The sequence below is a fragment of the Streptopelia decaocto genome (assembly GCF_964273445.1).
Source record: "Streptopelia decaocto genome assembly, chromosome: 16".
Lineage (NCBI taxonomy): Eukaryota > Metazoa > Chordata > Aves > Columbiformes > Columbidae > Streptopelia > Streptopelia decaocto.
Window position 1 is genome coordinate 3972088 of NC_138671.1, and position 18857 is coordinate 3990944.

At 43.4% G+C, this 18857-nt stretch overlaps 1 protein-coding gene across 9 annotated transcripts in view; it reads right to left on the minus strand.

The window, feature by feature from the left end:
- Nucleotides 1–2855: 2855 nt before the first annotated feature.
- RAB11FIP4 (RAB11 family interacting protein 4) overlaps nucleotides 2856–18857 on the minus strand; it is a 93904-nt gene continuing 77902 nt past the window's right edge. For 6 of the 9 annotated variants that reach the window (XM_082067332.1, XM_082067335.1, XM_082067337.1 and 3 more), the window contains 11 exons: nucleotides 16677–16868; nucleotides 15422–15556; nucleotides 13874–13909; nucleotides 12852–12951; nucleotides 12340–12443; nucleotides 11649–11789; nucleotides 11047–11128; nucleotides 10645–10782; nucleotides 9973–10131; nucleotides 9472–9615; nucleotides 2856–8867 (listed from right to left, as the gene is read on the minus strand). In XM_082067332.1, coding sequence (XP_081923458.1) covers nucleotides 8751–8867; nucleotides 9472–9615; nucleotides 9973–10131; nucleotides 10645–10782; nucleotides 11047–11128; nucleotides 11649–11789; nucleotides 12340–12443; nucleotides 12852–12951; nucleotides 13874–13909; nucleotides 15422–15556; nucleotides 16677–16868 — 1348 coding nt within the window. In that variant the 3' untranslated portion in view covers nucleotides 2856–8750. The remainder of the gene's footprint in view (nucleotides 8868–9471; nucleotides 9616–9972; nucleotides 10132–10644; nucleotides 10783–11046; nucleotides 11129–11648; nucleotides 11790–12339; nucleotides 12444–12851; nucleotides 12952–13873; nucleotides 13910–15421; nucleotides 15557–16676; nucleotides 16869–18857) is intronic. The other 3 variants (XR_014185554.1, XR_014185555.1, XM_082067333.1) reach the window with 3 other exon arrangements.

Consider the following 18857-nt stretch of genomic DNA (forward strand, 5'->3'; position numbering starts at 1 on the left):
GCCACCAGGGATCTGGCAAAACGTCCCAACATGCACCATCAAAACAGCAAATGGAGCCAGGGAGGGTAAAGTCACGGCTTTGAGACCGCTATGCTGAACAAAAGATGTCGGCCAAGACAAGGTGAGGTCAGAGCCTGCTGCCACGTTACGGGCGCTGGCCCGCGTACTCGCTCGCAGCTCACAGGAGATGTATTTCCGCTGTTGTAACAGCTCTCCTTGCCACCATCCAGGTTTTTGGGAGTCAGAACCACAATCTGTTTCCTACTCTGTTGTTGCCTCGTTTAACCTTTGTCTGGCTTCAAACCCCCTTTCCCTCCTCCCTTCCCCCTCCATTGATAAGAGCAAGATAAAAATCACCTCACAGGGAGTTCTCAGCCTTAATTCCTGGTTGCAAAATGACCCAAAGTTTTCAGCTTTCCCCAGCATAGTAAGAACAGCATCATTTGTTAGAAACTATTACAGACTTTGTGATACATATTGTTGGCATATTCCTATCCCTAGAGTAACAACTGATTTACTTTCCCAGTGTGTCTTGCGTACAGTGAGTAACTGATCTGGAAGTAAGTCAGTAGTATGGCACGTTAGCCTGAGCTGCTGAGGTTTGGGAACAAAACCTCTTTTAGGTAACAGCACCCACAGACATGAGCCCGGGCCCGGCTGTCCCTGAGGCGGCCGTGCCTGTGCGCCCTCCCCTCACTGCACACAGACTCAAGAACAGTAGCCTTGAACCTGAACAGCTCATCACCTACTAGGCCACTTTTTTGCTCTAACAGTTAAAATAAAGACCATAGAAGAGGCCAGCAAGCCTGGCAGCTCAAACAAGAGAAGATTAAAATAAATTACCTCAGAGTGCTGGTCAAGTGGACTCTGCAGGCACCAGCGTGTCCTCTGCCTTCCCACCTCACAGGGAGCCTGTTCCACTGGCAACATGGCGAGTCCTGGCTGAGCAGCCCCCAGTTCGAGGGTCTCCTTTTGTCCCCACAGCCTCCAAACACTGCCCTGGTGAGGGACTCAGCTCCCAGCCGCTGCCCCAGGTTTCCCCACACTGCCCTGGTCCATCAAGCACCAACCAAGCACACCTGGGCAGGGGCAGGCTGCTGCCAGGGCCATCCCTCAGGCCCCACCCCAGCACAGGTGAGCATAATAAAGCCCTTTAATTTAACTGTGAACCTCTCCTCTCCGGTGCCTTGTGGGCACCACCTGGGGTGGTCAGGGTTGGCCCTGCAAGGTCACTCTGTGTGCCAGCCCCCTGAGAACATGGCTTCGGGCTGTGCCCCCCCTGTGGCAGCTTGCTGCTCCTCAGGAAAAGAGGCAGAGCACATGCTCATTAGTCACACGGGTCAGTAAATAATTATATTTCAGTTAAGATTACAAAGCTGGCTCCAAATCCTGCAAACAGCTCCCAGCTGGAGTTGCCATCAAGTTGAGAAGGGGAGTGCTGTGAGTGGGGAGATTAATGGGTTGGTCCTGTGAATCTTTGGCCTTATGCATCCCACAAAGCTCCTGGAAATTTAGCATAGTTGTGGCTGTCAGGTAAGGCGTGTGCTGAAACAAACTCAATCCCCAGTGTCATCCACATACCTAATGAGGCTGGCATTCGGGCAGGCGAGAGCAGAACCGTGCAATCCTTCTTTAAATGATGTGTGCCAGGGATCCAGCGTAAAGAGGGACACTCAACCAGCCACCCACATCACACAACTTTTTAATCATGCAAGGAAAGCAAATAATTTATTTACATTTCTGATTGTACATTACAGCTACCTGAAAGGATCCACATTACCAAGGACAGCTTTATTGTCCCCAAAAAGTATTTCAAGAAAATACAGAGAAAATAGTGTAATGGCACATTGCAACAGTACTGACATCACTTCACTGGTGTTGTGAATTAGAGAACAAGATTAAAAATAGTCATATATGACTTTTGCTGGCTACTTTTTTTCTGGTTTTTTTTTCAGTAACAATGGAGTGAGTGGACTTTACTCATTTTTGTACTAAGCAGCCTTTGAAGTAAAAATTAAAACCACCTCCTTGCTTCTAAGGCAGCTTTATAAAATCTGTCAAGTACGTGCCAAATTCAGTTAAAAAAATTTGCTCCATGAGAATGGCACATATTATTTTATAGATCAAAACTTTGCATTTTGGGAGATTTAGGGGATATCGATGATTTCTAACTTGTGACTTACCACAATTTATTATCTCCTTGTGTCCAGGGGCTGGTGAGTGGGTATCGATCAACAAGGTGCGAGAGAGGGAACAATTCAAGCATCTCACCAGATGAGGGGGTCAACACTCAAGAAATGAAAGCACCAGCTCAAGAAGAGTTGGTGGAAGGGAAGGACACGTCCAGGACCAGGTGCCTGTTTGCAAGTTACAGACGGCCCAGTCTCAGAACGCATCTATTTAGCTTCCCAAAGGCTGCAGGAGGGTGCTGCGCTACAGACCTCATGGGAAGGAGTTTATTCTGCAGTTGCCAAAATGCAGAAAGCAAACCACCAAATTTCTCACTCCTGCAAGAGGAAGATCTCCAGTCATGCAGATCCAGGGTCTGACCTTAGGAAAAGCTGCCACAGAAGTCAGGGAAGGAACAGAAGAAGTAATCCAAAGCATCTCACCCTTTCTAAAAAGGAGGGTCTACAGATTGGTAATGCTATTTTTCTTTCAATTTCAATGGGTGAAGTAAGTAAATTGCCCCCTCCCGCAAAAATAATCCCAGAACTGAAGTTAACCTGAAATGGAAAATTTATTCAAATGAGGTTTTGGTCTGATGTCCATTTCAAGTATAAAAAGAAGCAAATAAGAAGCAATTTGGCTTTAGTGTGAATAAAAACTATAACCACCAAGTCAGGACCATAACAATTAGTTAGGTGTTTTATTATTTTGATGTAACTGAAATGAGCAAGTGGATAGAATTGGTCTCATAACAATACTAGAACAATAAATCTGGGGAGTGTGTGTGTGACATTGCCTTACAAAAGAGAACAGCCATCTGACACAACATTTCTCAAAGCAGACAAAAAAGTGCTAATTATGTTAAATTTCACTTGCTACATAATTTAGACCATGACCTAGTGCTTCTAAAAAAACCTGTACAAATGAGTATTTTTTACATCTCAGAGGCACATGAATACAAATCTGATCTATTTTATATATACACATGTACATTACAAGAAAACCAGAGATGAAGATCAAATGAAAAAAGTGTATATAAAAAGCACCCAAAACAGGAGATAAAATGTGAAAATAAAAAGTATCCTCACAACAGAGAAGTAAAAGGCACAAATACTAAAATATGTAACCATGCAAAAATGTAAGTACAGTCTGTGCAACAAAGCAAAGCAAATGGCTCCCACAACTGATTCAATTCTCAAAATATCTCAGTATTTAAACATACTGTCAGTGCAACATTTACTGCCCTGTAGTGTACTGAAGTGTTCACATAATATGAAATTCTTGGTTCCTCTTCTGACTTGCCTTCTCCAAAGCCAGAATAATTTATCTGCGGATAAGGTATTAAATAAAATGGTATCTTCAGGACCTCACAAAAGGCGTGGACAGGACTGGCCTGGTATAAAGATGGCTAAAATTCTTTGTCTCAGTAGCTAAAGCTGTACTGGAACAGAAACATTGTGCTTGTCCCTCCCATGTGCTCAAAGCGGCTGCCCCAAGGCACACGGACGCTCTGACAGTGGACATGGTGGCTCGGGACAAGACCGGGAGCATAGATGTCAACAGAAGATGTATTGGGGAAGAACCCCACAAAGAAACGACTCTCTTGCACACCAGAGCAACTCCCGTGAGCTATGCAGGATTACAGGATTCAGACCGAATACCTACTGCAATCCTTATCAAACTGCAAAGGCACATGCAGAGTTTCATTAAATAAGAAACCCACATGTGCCACGTGCTTCAACAACAAACTGCTCCAAGGATCAGTATTTTGGATTGAAAAATACTGAGAAAACCCTGAGGATGCTGCAAAGGAAAAAAATGCGAACAACTGTTGAACTATACCCTTTAAAATCAGCTGTGTGACATCACCTGTCCTGCCTTCTTGACAGTGTTCCTTGAGTAATAAATGACATAACGAAAACATGAGCATTGCTACTTACAGCAGAACCAATCCAGGGACTGTCCAGTATAAGTTTGAGTCAAGTTTTCACCGAAACCAAGAGACGCCAAGCCACTGGTTTGGCAAGTGTATGATCATCTGCTACTTCCTTCCTTCCTTGGAAAAAATCCCTCAGATCACACCATACAGTATTTGTTTTAATACAAAACCACTGTACATTCACTGCCATTAAAGAAGGAAAAACAAGTATTCATTTATTTGTAAATTCTAGTTCTTAGATTCATCATATGTCATTAGCACTATGAAGCAGAGACTGCTGGACAGTGACTGATGTCACAGGCCACAACATATGTTTATGTATCAGCTTCCAAGCCCTCAATTACTGACCAGACTGGGGAACCCAAATACTGGGCCAAGATCCTCTCTGGTGAGTAATGCAGCTCTGCTGAAGTAAATATAGCTTTGCTGCATTCAGACAATAGAATATTTGTCAATATACATATCTTTGGGAATTAATAACACTGTGTTCAACTCCCTACAGAGCTGGCTGAGAAATATCATTATTTCTCTCAAGACCACAGAATGGCAGTTGGCAGCAAAAGGGTATTAGGGTATTGGATTCTTTTTTTTGAGACTTGCTACAAACTTGCATATTAAAATCTCCTTAGAAACAGATGGGATGGTTACAGTTTGGCACTGTTGCAATTCAAAACAACGAATTCTCAAACAGCTCGAGTTTTTAGTAAAAGTTATTAAAAAAACTGAGAACTACTCTTTTGATGTCAAGATAGTTTTGAATCAGCATCACACTGAAATCAGAACTAGGCAGCAGCTGAAGACTGATGTCTGGAAAGAAGCAGCCAACAGCAGAAAAATCTCAAGAGACTGTATTTCAGGTACTCATAGGTGCAAGTTTTGAAAGAGGCATTTTTTCCGCAGCAGCGTGTGTGGGGGATTAGCTGATGTAGGACAGCTTCCAGCCAGAAGCAAGTTATCCTTTTTCACCGTACAGAAATACCTGCAGTGGTTTGCAACTGGTTTGACCAGAATATCACTCAGCTCTTCAGAATCAACAGTAGAATGACCTAAGGAGCAGATCAAAATACAGTACCTTGCATTGTCTGTGCATCCCCAAGGGTTAAATGAGAAGCACAGCTTCAGCACAAGAACGTTTACTGGATTTGCGTATTGCTATAATGAGATGATAACGCATTTCTGTTGGAGGTTATTTACCCAGGGGGGTGAAGCCATTGTTCCCCTCACAGTAACAGTGGCACAGAGGCAGACTGTACTTCCCCAGCTGGCCTGTGAGCACAAAGGAAGCTCACAGTAAAGAAATAAGAATTTAACAGGGAATAGACACTGAAACCAGTGTCTTCCTACCTCCCATGATCTCCTGTCTGTTCTGCCAACAGATCTGACACTTGATCAAAAGGTGCGCTATCTGGAACGCTGATATCGGATTACTCTTCTTCTTCCTGCCCAGCAACTCATCATTACCAAGTTACCCGCATGTCATAAAACGTGATGACTTCTTTTCTGGGATAGAAGTTGTCTCCAAGGCTTGGATTGCAAACTAAGTTGATCTGTAGTTATTATACAATCTGTAGTTATTGTAGTTAGCCTAGGAATGCAATTGCTAATTAATATTTTTAGAGGTGAACACCTTAAAGGAAAATGTATCTGTCAGTGAAATGCCTCTTCCACGTGCAGCTCACACTATTTGGCAAACACAGCAAGTATTTGGATATGTATTTGAACAGTACCACAGATCCAGAAGTATAACTCCTTTACGCAATAAGACAAAGCTACAAACACCACCAACATGGTGGTAAGACAACTCTTCAAGTGCAAACACTGGAGCAAGGAACAGCTTCTAAATTGCTAAAGCAGCTGGGTACAGAGCTAAACCAGACAACCTGGAAGCCTTTAGAAAATCCGCTGCTGTGTACCCTTGGCTAGAGTGCCGCTTCCAGGATTTCCACCACATTTAGTGACTATTTGTTACTATCAGAGACTATTTAACTCTTGCATATAGTTACCTGCACAAAAACTTGGCTATCGCTATAATCATGTCGTCTTCTATTCAGGTCCACAGGCTCTGTGGTCTCAGTGAAGTAAGCCAGGCTCTCTGCTTCCCAAGTGCTCAGCATCATTTTCAGAGAAATAGTCCTCAACATTTGCTGATGTTCTACCTTAATGGGAAAGGGGTTTAGACTGTTAATATTTTGAAGCTGAGTCCAGTTTACTTAAAAATATTTAGGGGAAAACCCTCAGTCACCAGTCTGACCTGCAACAGCTTCACTCATCTTTAAATCCACTGCGTAAGAGCAGGACAGAAGTGTCACTTATGGAACAAAGCAGGGGACAGCTCACCCAGCCCTGCTTGTCACACCAGGTCAGCAACAGCCACCTGACAATTTGAAACAGTCCTGTGTGGCCTACAAAAAGAGCAAAGTCCTCGGCACCACACAGAAGGAAACACCATCGCTAAAGTGCAGGGGAAGAGTCCTGTAGGCAGGAAGCTGGAAGTAGCACCAAGCTGGCTTGTTTCTCTCCTACCTTCTGGTGGCACACCCAGAAGCAGCAGCAGGTGGGAAAGGTGTGTGCGTGGGGTGTCCATGGTGTTCCACCTGCTTCTCCACAAACAGAGGCTGCTGCAATTTAGCACAGGACATTTTACACCATCCCTGGGTGGCAAAGGAGTATTTTTTAAATCCCTTCCTCCAGATGAGTCTTCCTGAAGCTCAGGAAACCAGCCCCGAGACATCCGTTTGAACAAGACTGTCATTTCTCCCAGAGCACTGAAGTCCTACAGACATCTTTGTGCGCTGGGATGTTATATCTCATAGTAATTCCTCTGGTTCCTCTTGCTCTCCAGTTACTTTACACCTGCCTAACGCAGATACATAGAAACAAACTGGTTTTATCTTCTTGCCTTCAAGAAAGCCTGATTTCAGTACTTCACCCCCCCTTCTCATCACTGAAGGCAAGAGCACAAAGATTACAGAAAAATATATATATATTTACATCCATAACTGAATAAGTTTTATGTATTCAAATTCAGGAAAAATGCATCACATATACACACCAAGATACATCAATACTAGGGGCAAGACACTGCCAACAGCAAGAAATACAGAGAAAAGCACAGTCATTGCTACTGTAACATTCTTCTGGGGAATGTATTCAATAGAGGAAACATGTGTATGCATTGGGGAAAGCCAGATACTTGGGCCTATTTTTCTGTGCCAGTTGGTGTGAATCAGAAGTGTTAAATTTTTACTTTTAAAAAAGTGCATGGCATAAATTTTTTTTTAGCACTCAACTGTCCAATTCCGTAAGCTCCTTATTATAAGCTACATTTTTAATTAAAAAGGTACACAGATCCAGCTCAGGAGGACACAGGCACCCGTTGAAGTCCATCCTGATTTAAGGCAGCATTTAAGCACACACTCAACTTTAAGCTTATGTTCTGTCCCACTGACTTCTATGAGCAGTCACAGTACACATTTAAAGTTAAGCACCTGCACAACTGCTCATCTAAATCAGGATGTTTCCTATTCAGAACCTAAGATATGCATGTGTGCACTAGGTCTGGATTGGCAATTTCTGCAAGAATCTGTTCTTTTTCTTTTTAGTGCCCTATAGGTAAAAGTCACTCCAATCCCCAGCCAGTCTTCTGCACAGCTTGCCCACAAAACATCGATCGCCAAGGAGTGCAGTGTGTCTGGGGTCAACGCATAATTTAAGGGCTGCTCCTCCTCCCCCTTTAGTAGGCTATTTCATGCTTTTTTATTATAAGAACTAGAATATGTTCCTTCAGTGAAATCCTTAAAATTACAGATGAAAGGGCAGCGTTCCAGAATTCATCTCCATGGCCCATAATAAACCCCTGAAAATAGGGGAACAGATTTGAGGAGTTTCTTGGCCTCAATGCTACAGGGACCTGGCATAATAAAAACACACATGCACGCACACGCTGAAGAGCAGGCTGGCTCAGAGCACCCCGAAGCAGGTTTTAAAGTGATCCCACATAAAAAGCACTTTGTGCTGACAGTGGCAAACAAGTGGATGGTGATTTTTCACAAACAGCAACAATTCTGCAGTATCTTCCTCTTCTTCCCTTACACTTTGTGTCTTTCCTTTTCCGCAAAGGTGGTTTTTTTTTTTTTTGTTTGTTTTTTTAATCCTATGTGTGGTTTAAGTACTAAAACTAAATCGAACAGGAAATTACACAGTCAGCACCAGTCAGGAACTGAACCTGGGTATGTTAATTGGTTTGTAGTACCCAAATTCCTGGAAGAACGAAAGAACAATTCTTGCTCCTAACCTTAGGGCTGCCTCCATATGCTTCCATTGTCTTTTTTACCTTTACGACTAGAGGTAGAGTCATATTGTCCAGTATCTAAAACAGCATGATCCAGTTACATTGTTATTACATTAATATACAGTATCCATCTTATCACAGGTATTGAAAGTGCATGGAAAAGTCTAACCAAGCCAATTCAATGACAAATAACAGTGTACCAAACATCATATAAACACACCCGCGCACCCACACTCACACGTAGTGTATATATATATTTATAGACTAATTTACAGTATCAGAGTGTTGTTTAGATCCAGTGGCATGTGCAGAGAAATCAGGCAGTTGCTGCTTTTCCTTATCACATTCTCTTCAATTCTTTATTTCCAAGATAGAGGGGTTGTGGTCTAGGATTGCCAAAATGATCTTGTCCATATACTGTCGCAATCTGTAATTTATCTCTTCCTGTTCTTTAAGGGCTTCCATGAGCTGAAACACAACATCTCAAAGTTACTCTTGAAATATTCTCACTAGTTCACATAGTAGCATGAAATTCAGACCAGTGAGAGACTAGCGCCTGCTCAGGATCACCGGTTCTCTTTTGCGATGGGTATTCTAGCTCCTCCCTGTATCTCTGTTAATACTTTCTCCAAGAATTCAGCTCTGCTACAGGGATTATATAGCTCAAATTCAGACCTAAGTGAGAGGTTGTCACTGAAGTAACTTAGAACTAAATCTAGAACAGAAAGTAAAAATTTCATTAACTAGGTATGGTAATTTCTGTATGAAATTAATGTCATCACAAGATAGAAGACATTAAAATAAATCCATTGTAAAACAGTTCACTGAGATTCTGATAATTCCAATTTTTTGAGAGACAAATGGAAGACCATCCAAGAAGCACTAAAAGCAGCATCCAAAGCCACTTAGGTTTAGGTTAGGTTTAAAGCAGTCTTCCAACACTCTTGAACGCCTAGCAAAGCAGATATTTCTGCTGTTCATTTGTCAGCTTGAGATAGTTCAACCTTGACAGTTAATTACATTGAAAAACGCATATTTTTGGATGTAGCACTTGATTAAAAAAGCATATTACCTCATCTCTTGATGCAGAATCAATTTCAGCAGCCAGAGACTGGGCTTTTGTTTGCGTTGCAAAGAGATTTTTAGCTTCATAAAGACTAAGACTTAGGATCTGTCCATTGAGATCATCATTTTGGTCACGAAGTTTCTGGTTCTCCTATTTAAGGATGAAAAGACATTGCTTTTAAATTCTTCCTACAAGGTTTTATTAAAAATTAACTGATTTTTAAAAATCACAGGTAGCTTGGATGATACATGATAAGGCTGCAAGCTAACAGCAACTCTGTTACCACCAGTGACAAGTCCTCCCTCCCTGAATCACAGGTGTTTCCCATGTGCACAATTTACATCACCTGTGCAAAGAAGTCCTAGACAGAAACAATGTGGGACTTGTGCTTGTATGAGAAGGCGGGGATAAAATCTTAAGGCAGCGTGCTGGGGCGCTGCAGCTATCGGCATTTTCCAAAGCAGCTCTGTACCTTTCACATGGATCGAGAGGCCCTTCCCAGCTCACCTGCTTCAGCCGTTTTATTTCATGCTCCATCTCCACCTCTCTGGTTTTGGCGTTGAATTCACTCACGCTGGAGGAAGAACTTCTCCCACGTCCGGGACGTTCGCATTCCAGCTTGTACAGCTGCAAGTGCTCCAGTTCCTTCCGCAAGTCTTCAATGAGCTGCGGGCACACAAACAGGCCGTGTCTCTCCAGTCCCTGCACAACCAGCCCCCGGCAGCAGCTGTGTCTGTGCTGCACCTCCGTGTTCTGACACCAGCGCTCTGGGAGCCCAGTTGAGGCCGGACAGTCCTACAATACAGACACTTGCTCTCCTATGGAAGCACAGGCCACCCAAACTGCTTCAGTGCTATAAGTGGGTCTGAACTCAAAGCTTCATGTCTAAGAGGCATAATTCCCCTTGCAAATATAGCAGAGGAAACATCAGGGCACACATTCAAGGCTGCAAGTTCTCAAAGAGCTGTAAACCCCTTGGGTCAGGGATTGCCATTTATTCGGTATTCTTGCAGCATTCATTGCACTATGAGTACCACTCCCGTATAGAAACACAATCCAGCAATATGTTCACTGGATGTTGTGTTTTCTGTGTTCGTCCTGTCTGTCCATTCTGTGTCAGATGGGCTTACATGCAGACGAGATGTGACTGCCTGGTCTTACGGCCCTCTTCACACCTACCTCCTGTGTGGCTTCCCTCTCCTTGTTGAATTCCAGCCTGTTCTGCCGCAGCTTATCCATCATTCTCTTGTACAAATCCATCTCGTCCTTCAGCCGCAGACTAGTGTCTTCCAGCCTGTCTGACATGCGTTGCTTTTCCTACAATAAACAGGGAACTTCATAGCTAGCTTGCAAGTGCATGAACCACCTTCAGTTTTAAAACACGAATCTGTAGACACAGCCAGTCAAAAACTGCTGTGTCTTGTGGCATTCCTGTCACTAAAGGTGGCCAATGTTCCAATTCCAACAATATTCTTGTTTAGGGGAGGCAAGTTAAAGAAGCTGGGCCAATCGCTATACAAGTTTGCTCTTACACAAATCAAACAGCTGTTAAATTGCTCAGGCACTCGGGAGTTTCGTTACCTCATCCAGTCTCTCCGTTTGTGATTTCAGTCGTGTGACAGCGCTTTTGAGCTCGTCATTTTCTTCTTCCAGCTGTTGAACCCTGTGTCAATAACAAAAACCTTACAGCAAATGCCTCTTCAAGAATGCAGATGTACAAACCAGCATGCTCTTAAAAAGCCATTTCATTTGCACTTGATAAAAATAGCAAACAAGAAAGTATTTCTATTCTTAGCATTTTTTTATCATGAGCTATTGGGTGCCTTTTGTTTGGTTTAGGGCCAAAAAATTGCTACACTGACCCTCAGATTCTTATGGTCCTAACAATAGGTATCTAAAAACAATTAAGTAGGAAGAAACAAATGCAAACACAAGTGTTTGCTACAGCTGGGCACAATTCCCTCCTTGAATCCATGCCAAATATCCAGCTAAGTGGTCTACATGGGCCACATGGATTAAAGCATTAATGTAAGGTATCCTCCAAGCTTTGGGGCATTAGACATGCAACTGCACAGCTCCTTGACAGAACTACTAACCTGTTACCATCTGTGCACTGTCTGGTTGTGAACAGTCTGTGTTTACATGCAAAGTGAAAATGAAGTAAGCACCAAGATGTTTGTTACCTTGTATTTAGTAGTTCGATTTCAGTGCCTTTCTCTTTTTCATACTTGGTATATGCTTCTCGATGTCTCTTTATCTCTTCTTCCAGAGTCTGTTCTGCTGATGTCTCCTGGTCTTTCAACAGTTCTTCCAGCTCATGAACTCTAAGAGAAGCAGATCTCATTTCAGTAACAGCTTTACAAATACTTAAAAAAATGTGTGCCAACTTCACTGCCTCTCTCCTCCCCACTCTTATTGCATTCTACTTCACCATCTCTCTTGGCATTCAGCCTCCCCCAGTGTTTCTCTTGGTATTTAATCTTCCAAACAGTATAGAATTACACAGTATCAGTTCATCTACTGTTCTTTCATTCTCAGTCTCAAGAAATTGGGACTATGACCCAGCCTTTTGCCCTTGCTACATGCAAGAAAAATGCTAGTGGTAGCCTCTCTTACAACAGGAGAGCTTGCTCTGTGCAAATCCGTAACTTCTCTGTGCTAAGAAACTTGCTTGGAAGGCCTCTGCTTGCTGACAGTTCAGCCAGGCAGCCCTGTTCCACTCGGGCTTCTCAGATGAAGCCTTATCTTACTTTGTCTGTCAGCATTAAATCAGAAGACTTGGTCATATTTTATAGGTAGAGATACTCCTTCCCTACAACTTCGTCCTAGCTCTGCTCTGACTTGATAAAGACAACTGGCTCTGTGCTTTATTACCTGTGAACTAGCTGCGTGTTCTCTTGTTTCAGTTTGCTCTTCAAGTCACCATTTGTCAGGCTGTCATTCTCCAGTTCTGTCACCTTTTTTTCTAGATACGTTACCTGGAAGGGGAAGTGGAAAAGATTAAAGTTTCACTCTGTCTTCATACACGCCCTTGCTGTTCCCCATTGGCATTTAGCTGTGCTACCCTTTTCACAGGGGCACGCGGCCCTGCAAAGCCAGCAGTGAAATTCAGCTCTGAAATTCTGAGTTCCCCTAGACCCTGCATCTTTCTTGAAGTGACCAGTGCAAATACACAGTAAAGAAGTACTAATACAACAGCTAGATCTGTATTTGAAAAATTCTCGCATTTTTGTGAAGAAAAGTCATAATATTAATGGATTATCAAGGACATTTTGAACGAGCTACTTCAGATTGCTGGTAACTGTGAGCAAGAGCACTTTGCCAATTGACACGTCTCCAGCAGGATTTTGTTGGGTACACTAATCACAATGCACAAAGCTGCTCACCTTTTCAGTTATATCATTATCACAGGAGTCTATACTGTCTCTGAACAGGTCTTCTGTGCTGCCATTGCTGCTGCTGAAGTTACTGTTGTGGAAGAGTTGTCTGAAAGATCGGAAGGATAATTATTTTGCCTGATGAGGTACGAGGAGAAAGAGTCTGGGCACTGTCTCATGGCCTGGCTTTGCGCTTCGCGCAGCTGATGCTAAAATCTGTGCAATCATTTCAGTGACAATTCTGACTATTTAAGCACAAGCGCCTTGTAAGACACTGGTAGCTAAATGAAGTCATACTGAGCACAATCAATTACATTAGCTCTAGGGTGTGAGTTCTTTGCTGCTTTTTATAGGATCTGCCACCAGCATTAACATAGTTTAAAAATCGCTTAGCCTAATTCACACTATGTACTGAGTTATATTTGCCTTATAAGACATTTACAATAAGGTCACCACTGTGCACTGGTTGGCACAGGTTATCTAGAAAATTTTACACAGTAAGAACTTATTTAAAGAACAGAAATAAAAAGAAATCTCAAGCAGTCCCAGAATAGAGCCAGAATCCATAATACTGGAGATTACTTAAAATATTCTTGCAACTTCTAGCCTTCCCCAGACCAGGGCTGGTTCATTTGGCCAAAGGAAGATCACATATTCTGGTTGCTCTTTTTAAAGGAATGCTCTTACTTTCCTTTGCATTTCGGCAACAACAGCAAAAAGTCCCACATTATGAGAGTGAAAGATGCAATAACTGGACTGATGGAACAGCACTATGAAGGAATAAAGCTGGCAGACAAGGAAGTAACTGTGTTCTTAACAGAGCTCCTTCCAGTTCAGGGCTCTGCTCCAACACCAGCAGTGGCTCCTACATTCTGGAACACCCCTACCCAAATACAGGCCCCTTCCTCTGCAAACTTGTCTCGGCACGTTTTTGTCTCCCTAAGCTTATTCCTCCTCTCTCCTCCCATCCCCACTTCTGGAATTGTTATAGCTGATTCCACAGATATTAATTAGAAGTTGAAGACTCTTACCTTCCAAAAGCTGTGCTTGATATTTTCCTGTTAGGGCTACATGGATACAGAAGGAATGATAGAGGAATTAAATATTTATTTGATCAGTGTTGGATTCAGTCTTAGTTTAAACTCCAGCTGAATTGCACAATGAAACATAATATTGACTTTTTTAGTGAAATAAAAAAGTTATTCTTTGAACAATATTCTCAGACAACTTAATCAAAAGCTGCAGTTACCACAATGTGAAGATGAGCAGAGCCATAAATTAATGTGATAATTAATAAGTCAATTTGTGAATACTGTTATATTTAGCAGAGATTTGTCAGTGTAAATCAGAACGAAACTAACATTAGAAACACCACAAAGGGACACTGAGTTAATGATGGACATTGCTTCTGGATGCCCAGTTTTTAGATAATTTTATAAACAGTTAGTTTATCCTTCCCCATAACGCTTCCCAGTTCAGCACAGGAACTAAGATGCTCTCCATTTCTGCAGTTCCCTACTGCAGCCAGGGACTAGCATTAGCTAAACCAAGGACCAGACAACAGCACTAGACCTAAATCAACATATCCAGCTGCATCTCTCATCAGGAGGACGTTGCATCTCTGTGTGCACACTGGCACACGGCTCTTTGCCAGGGCATCGCTCTCTTTCAGCCAGATCCATACAGCCTCACCCACAAAATCACCAAAGAGCTCACAGTCTAGGTGGTAGCGGCCTCCTTGCTAGGGCAGGAACACTGTTCACATCAAGTACTATGCTGCTGTGTCATCAAGAGAAGAAGCCGTGCAGAGCACTCTGTGCCAAGTATTACACAGGCAGGATTTACATTCAGTTTCTAGGGGGAGCTAGAAACCCACCAAAAAGTTTCCTCCAAAAATCCTAGCTGATTGTTGCAAGGACTGGAGTCTTTCCAGGTGCTCAGCACAGTTTAGAAATGGATGGAAGGGCAGAGATAGAAATGTAAGGAAAAAGCTGAAATTGTAAAGAACCGCAAAAGTCACTTCTGCCATAGGATTCATCATTTTCCCAAGCTCCCTTTAGGACAAAAAAGATCCCACAGGAATGAGGTACCTCTGCTGACCAACAGTGCACAGGAGAGTTTGGACTTGATGATCTTTAAGGCTTTTTCCAGCCAAAGTAATCCTGTGATTCTGTATGTAAAATCATATGCATTAGTTAAAGATCTGCCAGATCCCTCCTTCCCACCTGTAGCTAACTGGAGACCTGCACTAAGCAGCACAGCAGACCCCAATTCATGGGAAAAATTCCTGGAAATACCACTCTTTCTCCGCAATCAAACAGCTCATTCGGTAAAATATTTGGGTTTATTAATGCCGTCTGCACCTTAAGTCAGAAAAATACTTCATTATCTAACGAAGAACTGCATTTTGGTTCAGGCTAGATGTCAAGGTCTGTATTTCTTACTGTTTTGTAAGAACGATGATCCGTAAGACAGAATGGGACACAGGGAAGGAGAGGGCTCTTTCTTCCTCTCCTCCTGCTACTAGCCAGTCCCATTCCAAGGGGGCATTGCTAAAAGCACTGCAATAGGCTGCTTACCTGTTTCCTTTCAAGTTTTTCAGCCTGGCTTCCAAACCGTTGAGTAGATTTATCTTTTTGCAGCACTGCGAGCAGTAAACATCCAGCAACTCGCTGTTATAAACATGCCTCATTTTTCGGGGTGTTTGGCCAGCACTGTTTGCAGGAAAGGAGAGATGTTACTAGCTATAGTGACCAACCCACAACAGTTTTTCCTCTTCACTGCGTGTCAGAATCACAGATGAGGCACTTGGGGAACCACCTCTAACTAGAGCTCATCTAACTTGGAGGTGATGATGGAGAGCGCTCGTCTTAGGGCAAGTCTACCTATCTGAGGTGAGGCTTTAGGAGGACATGTTGTGGGTGTCGGTGGAAAGAATCAGTTTGGGTGGCTGGAAGAATAGCACAAGATATACACGGTCCATGCGATGTATGTAGCAAAAGCAGCTACATTAGTATGTTCCACCTCAGCAATGTCCCCCTCTCATCTTGCCCATCTTCCCACTAGAGCCTGGCATGCAACCTGAAGAGTCTTTTCTCCAAGAAAAAGAGAGGAAGATGAAAAACAGAGCAGTCTGCTAAGAAGTAGCCACACGAACCCCCTCAGATGGTGAGACAGAAGGAACCCTAGGATGAGGAGGGAGGGAGAAGTGGATATAGGTCTAAAGAGGAGACAACAGTAGCTCTTGGCATGATAAAGAGAAAATTAACTCAAATAAAAGAGAGCAACCATGGGATGAAGTGCACAGAGCCCCAGGAATGGGAATGGAAAGGCTGCATAAACCCAAATAAATAGGAGGTGAAGGACACAAGCTGTCGTGGGGAAGGGGCAGCGAGAGGGGCGCTGGCTCTGCATGCATGACAGAAGTGCTGGAAACAGAGGGTGGCACACGGGGCTGCATGCGGAACAGAGGGACGCGCTGAGCTTGTTCTGTGTTAGCAACGAAGCACGAGACCTTCATGTGCTATTGATCCAAGCGGACAAATCCCAGAGCATCTTCATGCTCAGCTCTTCCCCAACCCTGCTCATCCATTCCCTTGCTTGGGGAAGGATTTTAAAATCATCAGCTGACTTGGTTACAAACAGGTGTTATCAGAAACAACATATTTGCTATAGCTCTGACTATTAAATGCAGTCTGTCAATTGCAGGGCAGAAAATAAACTGATAACATTTTGCTTTTAAGGTGAGTCTATGTAACCAGCGTAAGCTCTGGTATGGTCATCCATGCTCAAAGAAGAACAAAATTGAAAAACTGTTTGTTAATAAGGAGCAACCTGGAAGATACAGATGAGCCAAGGTCAGAGTAGGCGTTGGTTCTGGTCTCGTCATCAGGGCATGGACTACTGGGACTAAAATCCACATCATCTCCTTCACCGTAGTCTTCAAACTGTTCTTCGTTACTGATCAGAGACGTGGTGGAATAAGTTGAGAGGTCGGATGCTGCAGAAGGGTTGTGAGGACTTGACCTGAAACAAGAGGTCAAAATGTCTCGAAGGCCGACCTTGCTAGTATCTCACCTCACATGGAATCTTCCAGCTTTACAGCTTGTACCCTCATTTGAAGCTGTAACCCACTCATTTTGTCCTAAAAAACTGGAGTACTAAACACATCTGATGCACATTTGATGTGGTGCCTTGAAAGACAGGAGCAGGAGAATCTGTGGACAAGCTACCTGTGGTGACCTGTCGATCAACACAAGCCGTTTCACTTTAAAGCGCACACCTTGACAATCCTCAGTCATCATTTCTATGTGGTGGTGAAGACGGCTGCTTATGAGACCTGCTCTGAATGCAGGAACTGTGCAGACAACTCCAAAATGCATGGGACAGTGAGAGGAACATGTACAGGACAGAGGCTGTTGCTGTATTCCACAATCAGAGTTTCCCAGTAATCCCCATAAACCTTCTCCCACACCCCACAGGCTCCAACCACCCTCTCTTGTGTGGCCAGAAGCAAACTTGAATTCACCACATGCCAGAACTAACAAAGGCTGGGTTCCTGCCCTTCCTTTGTGACAAAATGTGTCTTCCAGAGGAGATACAGACCACAAGAAATGGCCACTTTACTACCAGAAAAGTACCCGAGATAGTGCCAAACAGGAAGGGAATGGCAGGACCCTGTGACCTCAGAGAGAGGGGACATACAGGTCAACAGATCAGCAGAGCAGGCATCAGAGGAAAGCAGCTGGCAGAGCAGTTTTGAGCACATCACACCCCATACAACGGAGCAAGTTTGCTGCAGAGGGTGCACAGCGGTTGTCCTGCCCAGAGCCCAGACCGCCCTGCAGTGACACAGCACGCTGGCTTGCATAGGCAGGTTATTTTACACAGGTTTGCTCAGCTCCCACCTCAGTAAGGCATTCAAACAGATGAGCCAGTACATACACATACAAGTTCTTATGAACAAACTTCTCCCTAGAGAAAATGCACATCTGAGGCCTGAAGCACACGCTCCACGTGTTAAGCCCTGGAGTTGTCTGACACATTACTGTTCCCACTACAAAGCAGAATCCACCGTCTCTGCAATACAGACAGAGCACTGCTTCCATCTGCAGTCCGGGTTAAGTTTTTTCACTCATGGTGCTTTTATCTTTGACTCCACTAGCTGGGCCATGGGACAGCAGCTCCCAGTTGATGTCATTCTTCAGCAGCTCAACAATATTACCTCCCCGCTTTCTTTCGAGTCTCTTAACAGTGCCCTGCACTGTCAGAGACAAGGAGATTCCTCTTCCTGTAATCCTACACTTGTGAGCCGTAAACAAGATGCAATGGTGCTCCTTTGGTGGATGGTGCAAGCAGCATTATTTGCATATCTCTTCCCTCCAAAAGCAATTAGCAGAAGAGGAAGCCTGCCAGTGTTTCAGATGTATGCTCTTTTGTTTCTCCTGTTTTGATGAGATCCATTTATAACCTGCAATTCACTTATCTAATTCACATTAACAGAAATTAGGGCAAGTCAAGCCTGGCATGCTATTAAAGGATGAAGATCATGAAGATAGGAATATTCACACTAGAAATAGATCAAACTTACCTAACGAGGCTCCTGGCTGGGTGATGGGTTAGTGAGAAGCAAACCACATCCCACTAACATCTATTCATAAAGAATTGCTGTGCCACAGACATACTGTGTATTAATAAGTTTTTGGGTGACTATGATCAGTGTAACTGCAACTACTGTTTTCATCTCAGTGTTGTTACACCAAGTCTGTTTGAGAAGCAGCTCCTTATAGCACTGCCACCAAGGATGGAGGTAAATGAGCAGTCCTCAGTTGGGATGATAACATATACTTGTCCATAAAATCCACTCTCCTGGAACATCACCACTTGCCAAGAGACTGGAGTTCAGCAGCCTTACCCCTCACACATTGCCTGGCTCAGTTTCTCTTTTGACAGCCAGGCAAATGGTCACCACTGCTGGACCCACCTGGTAATGTTGCTTAGAACTTTCAATTTGTA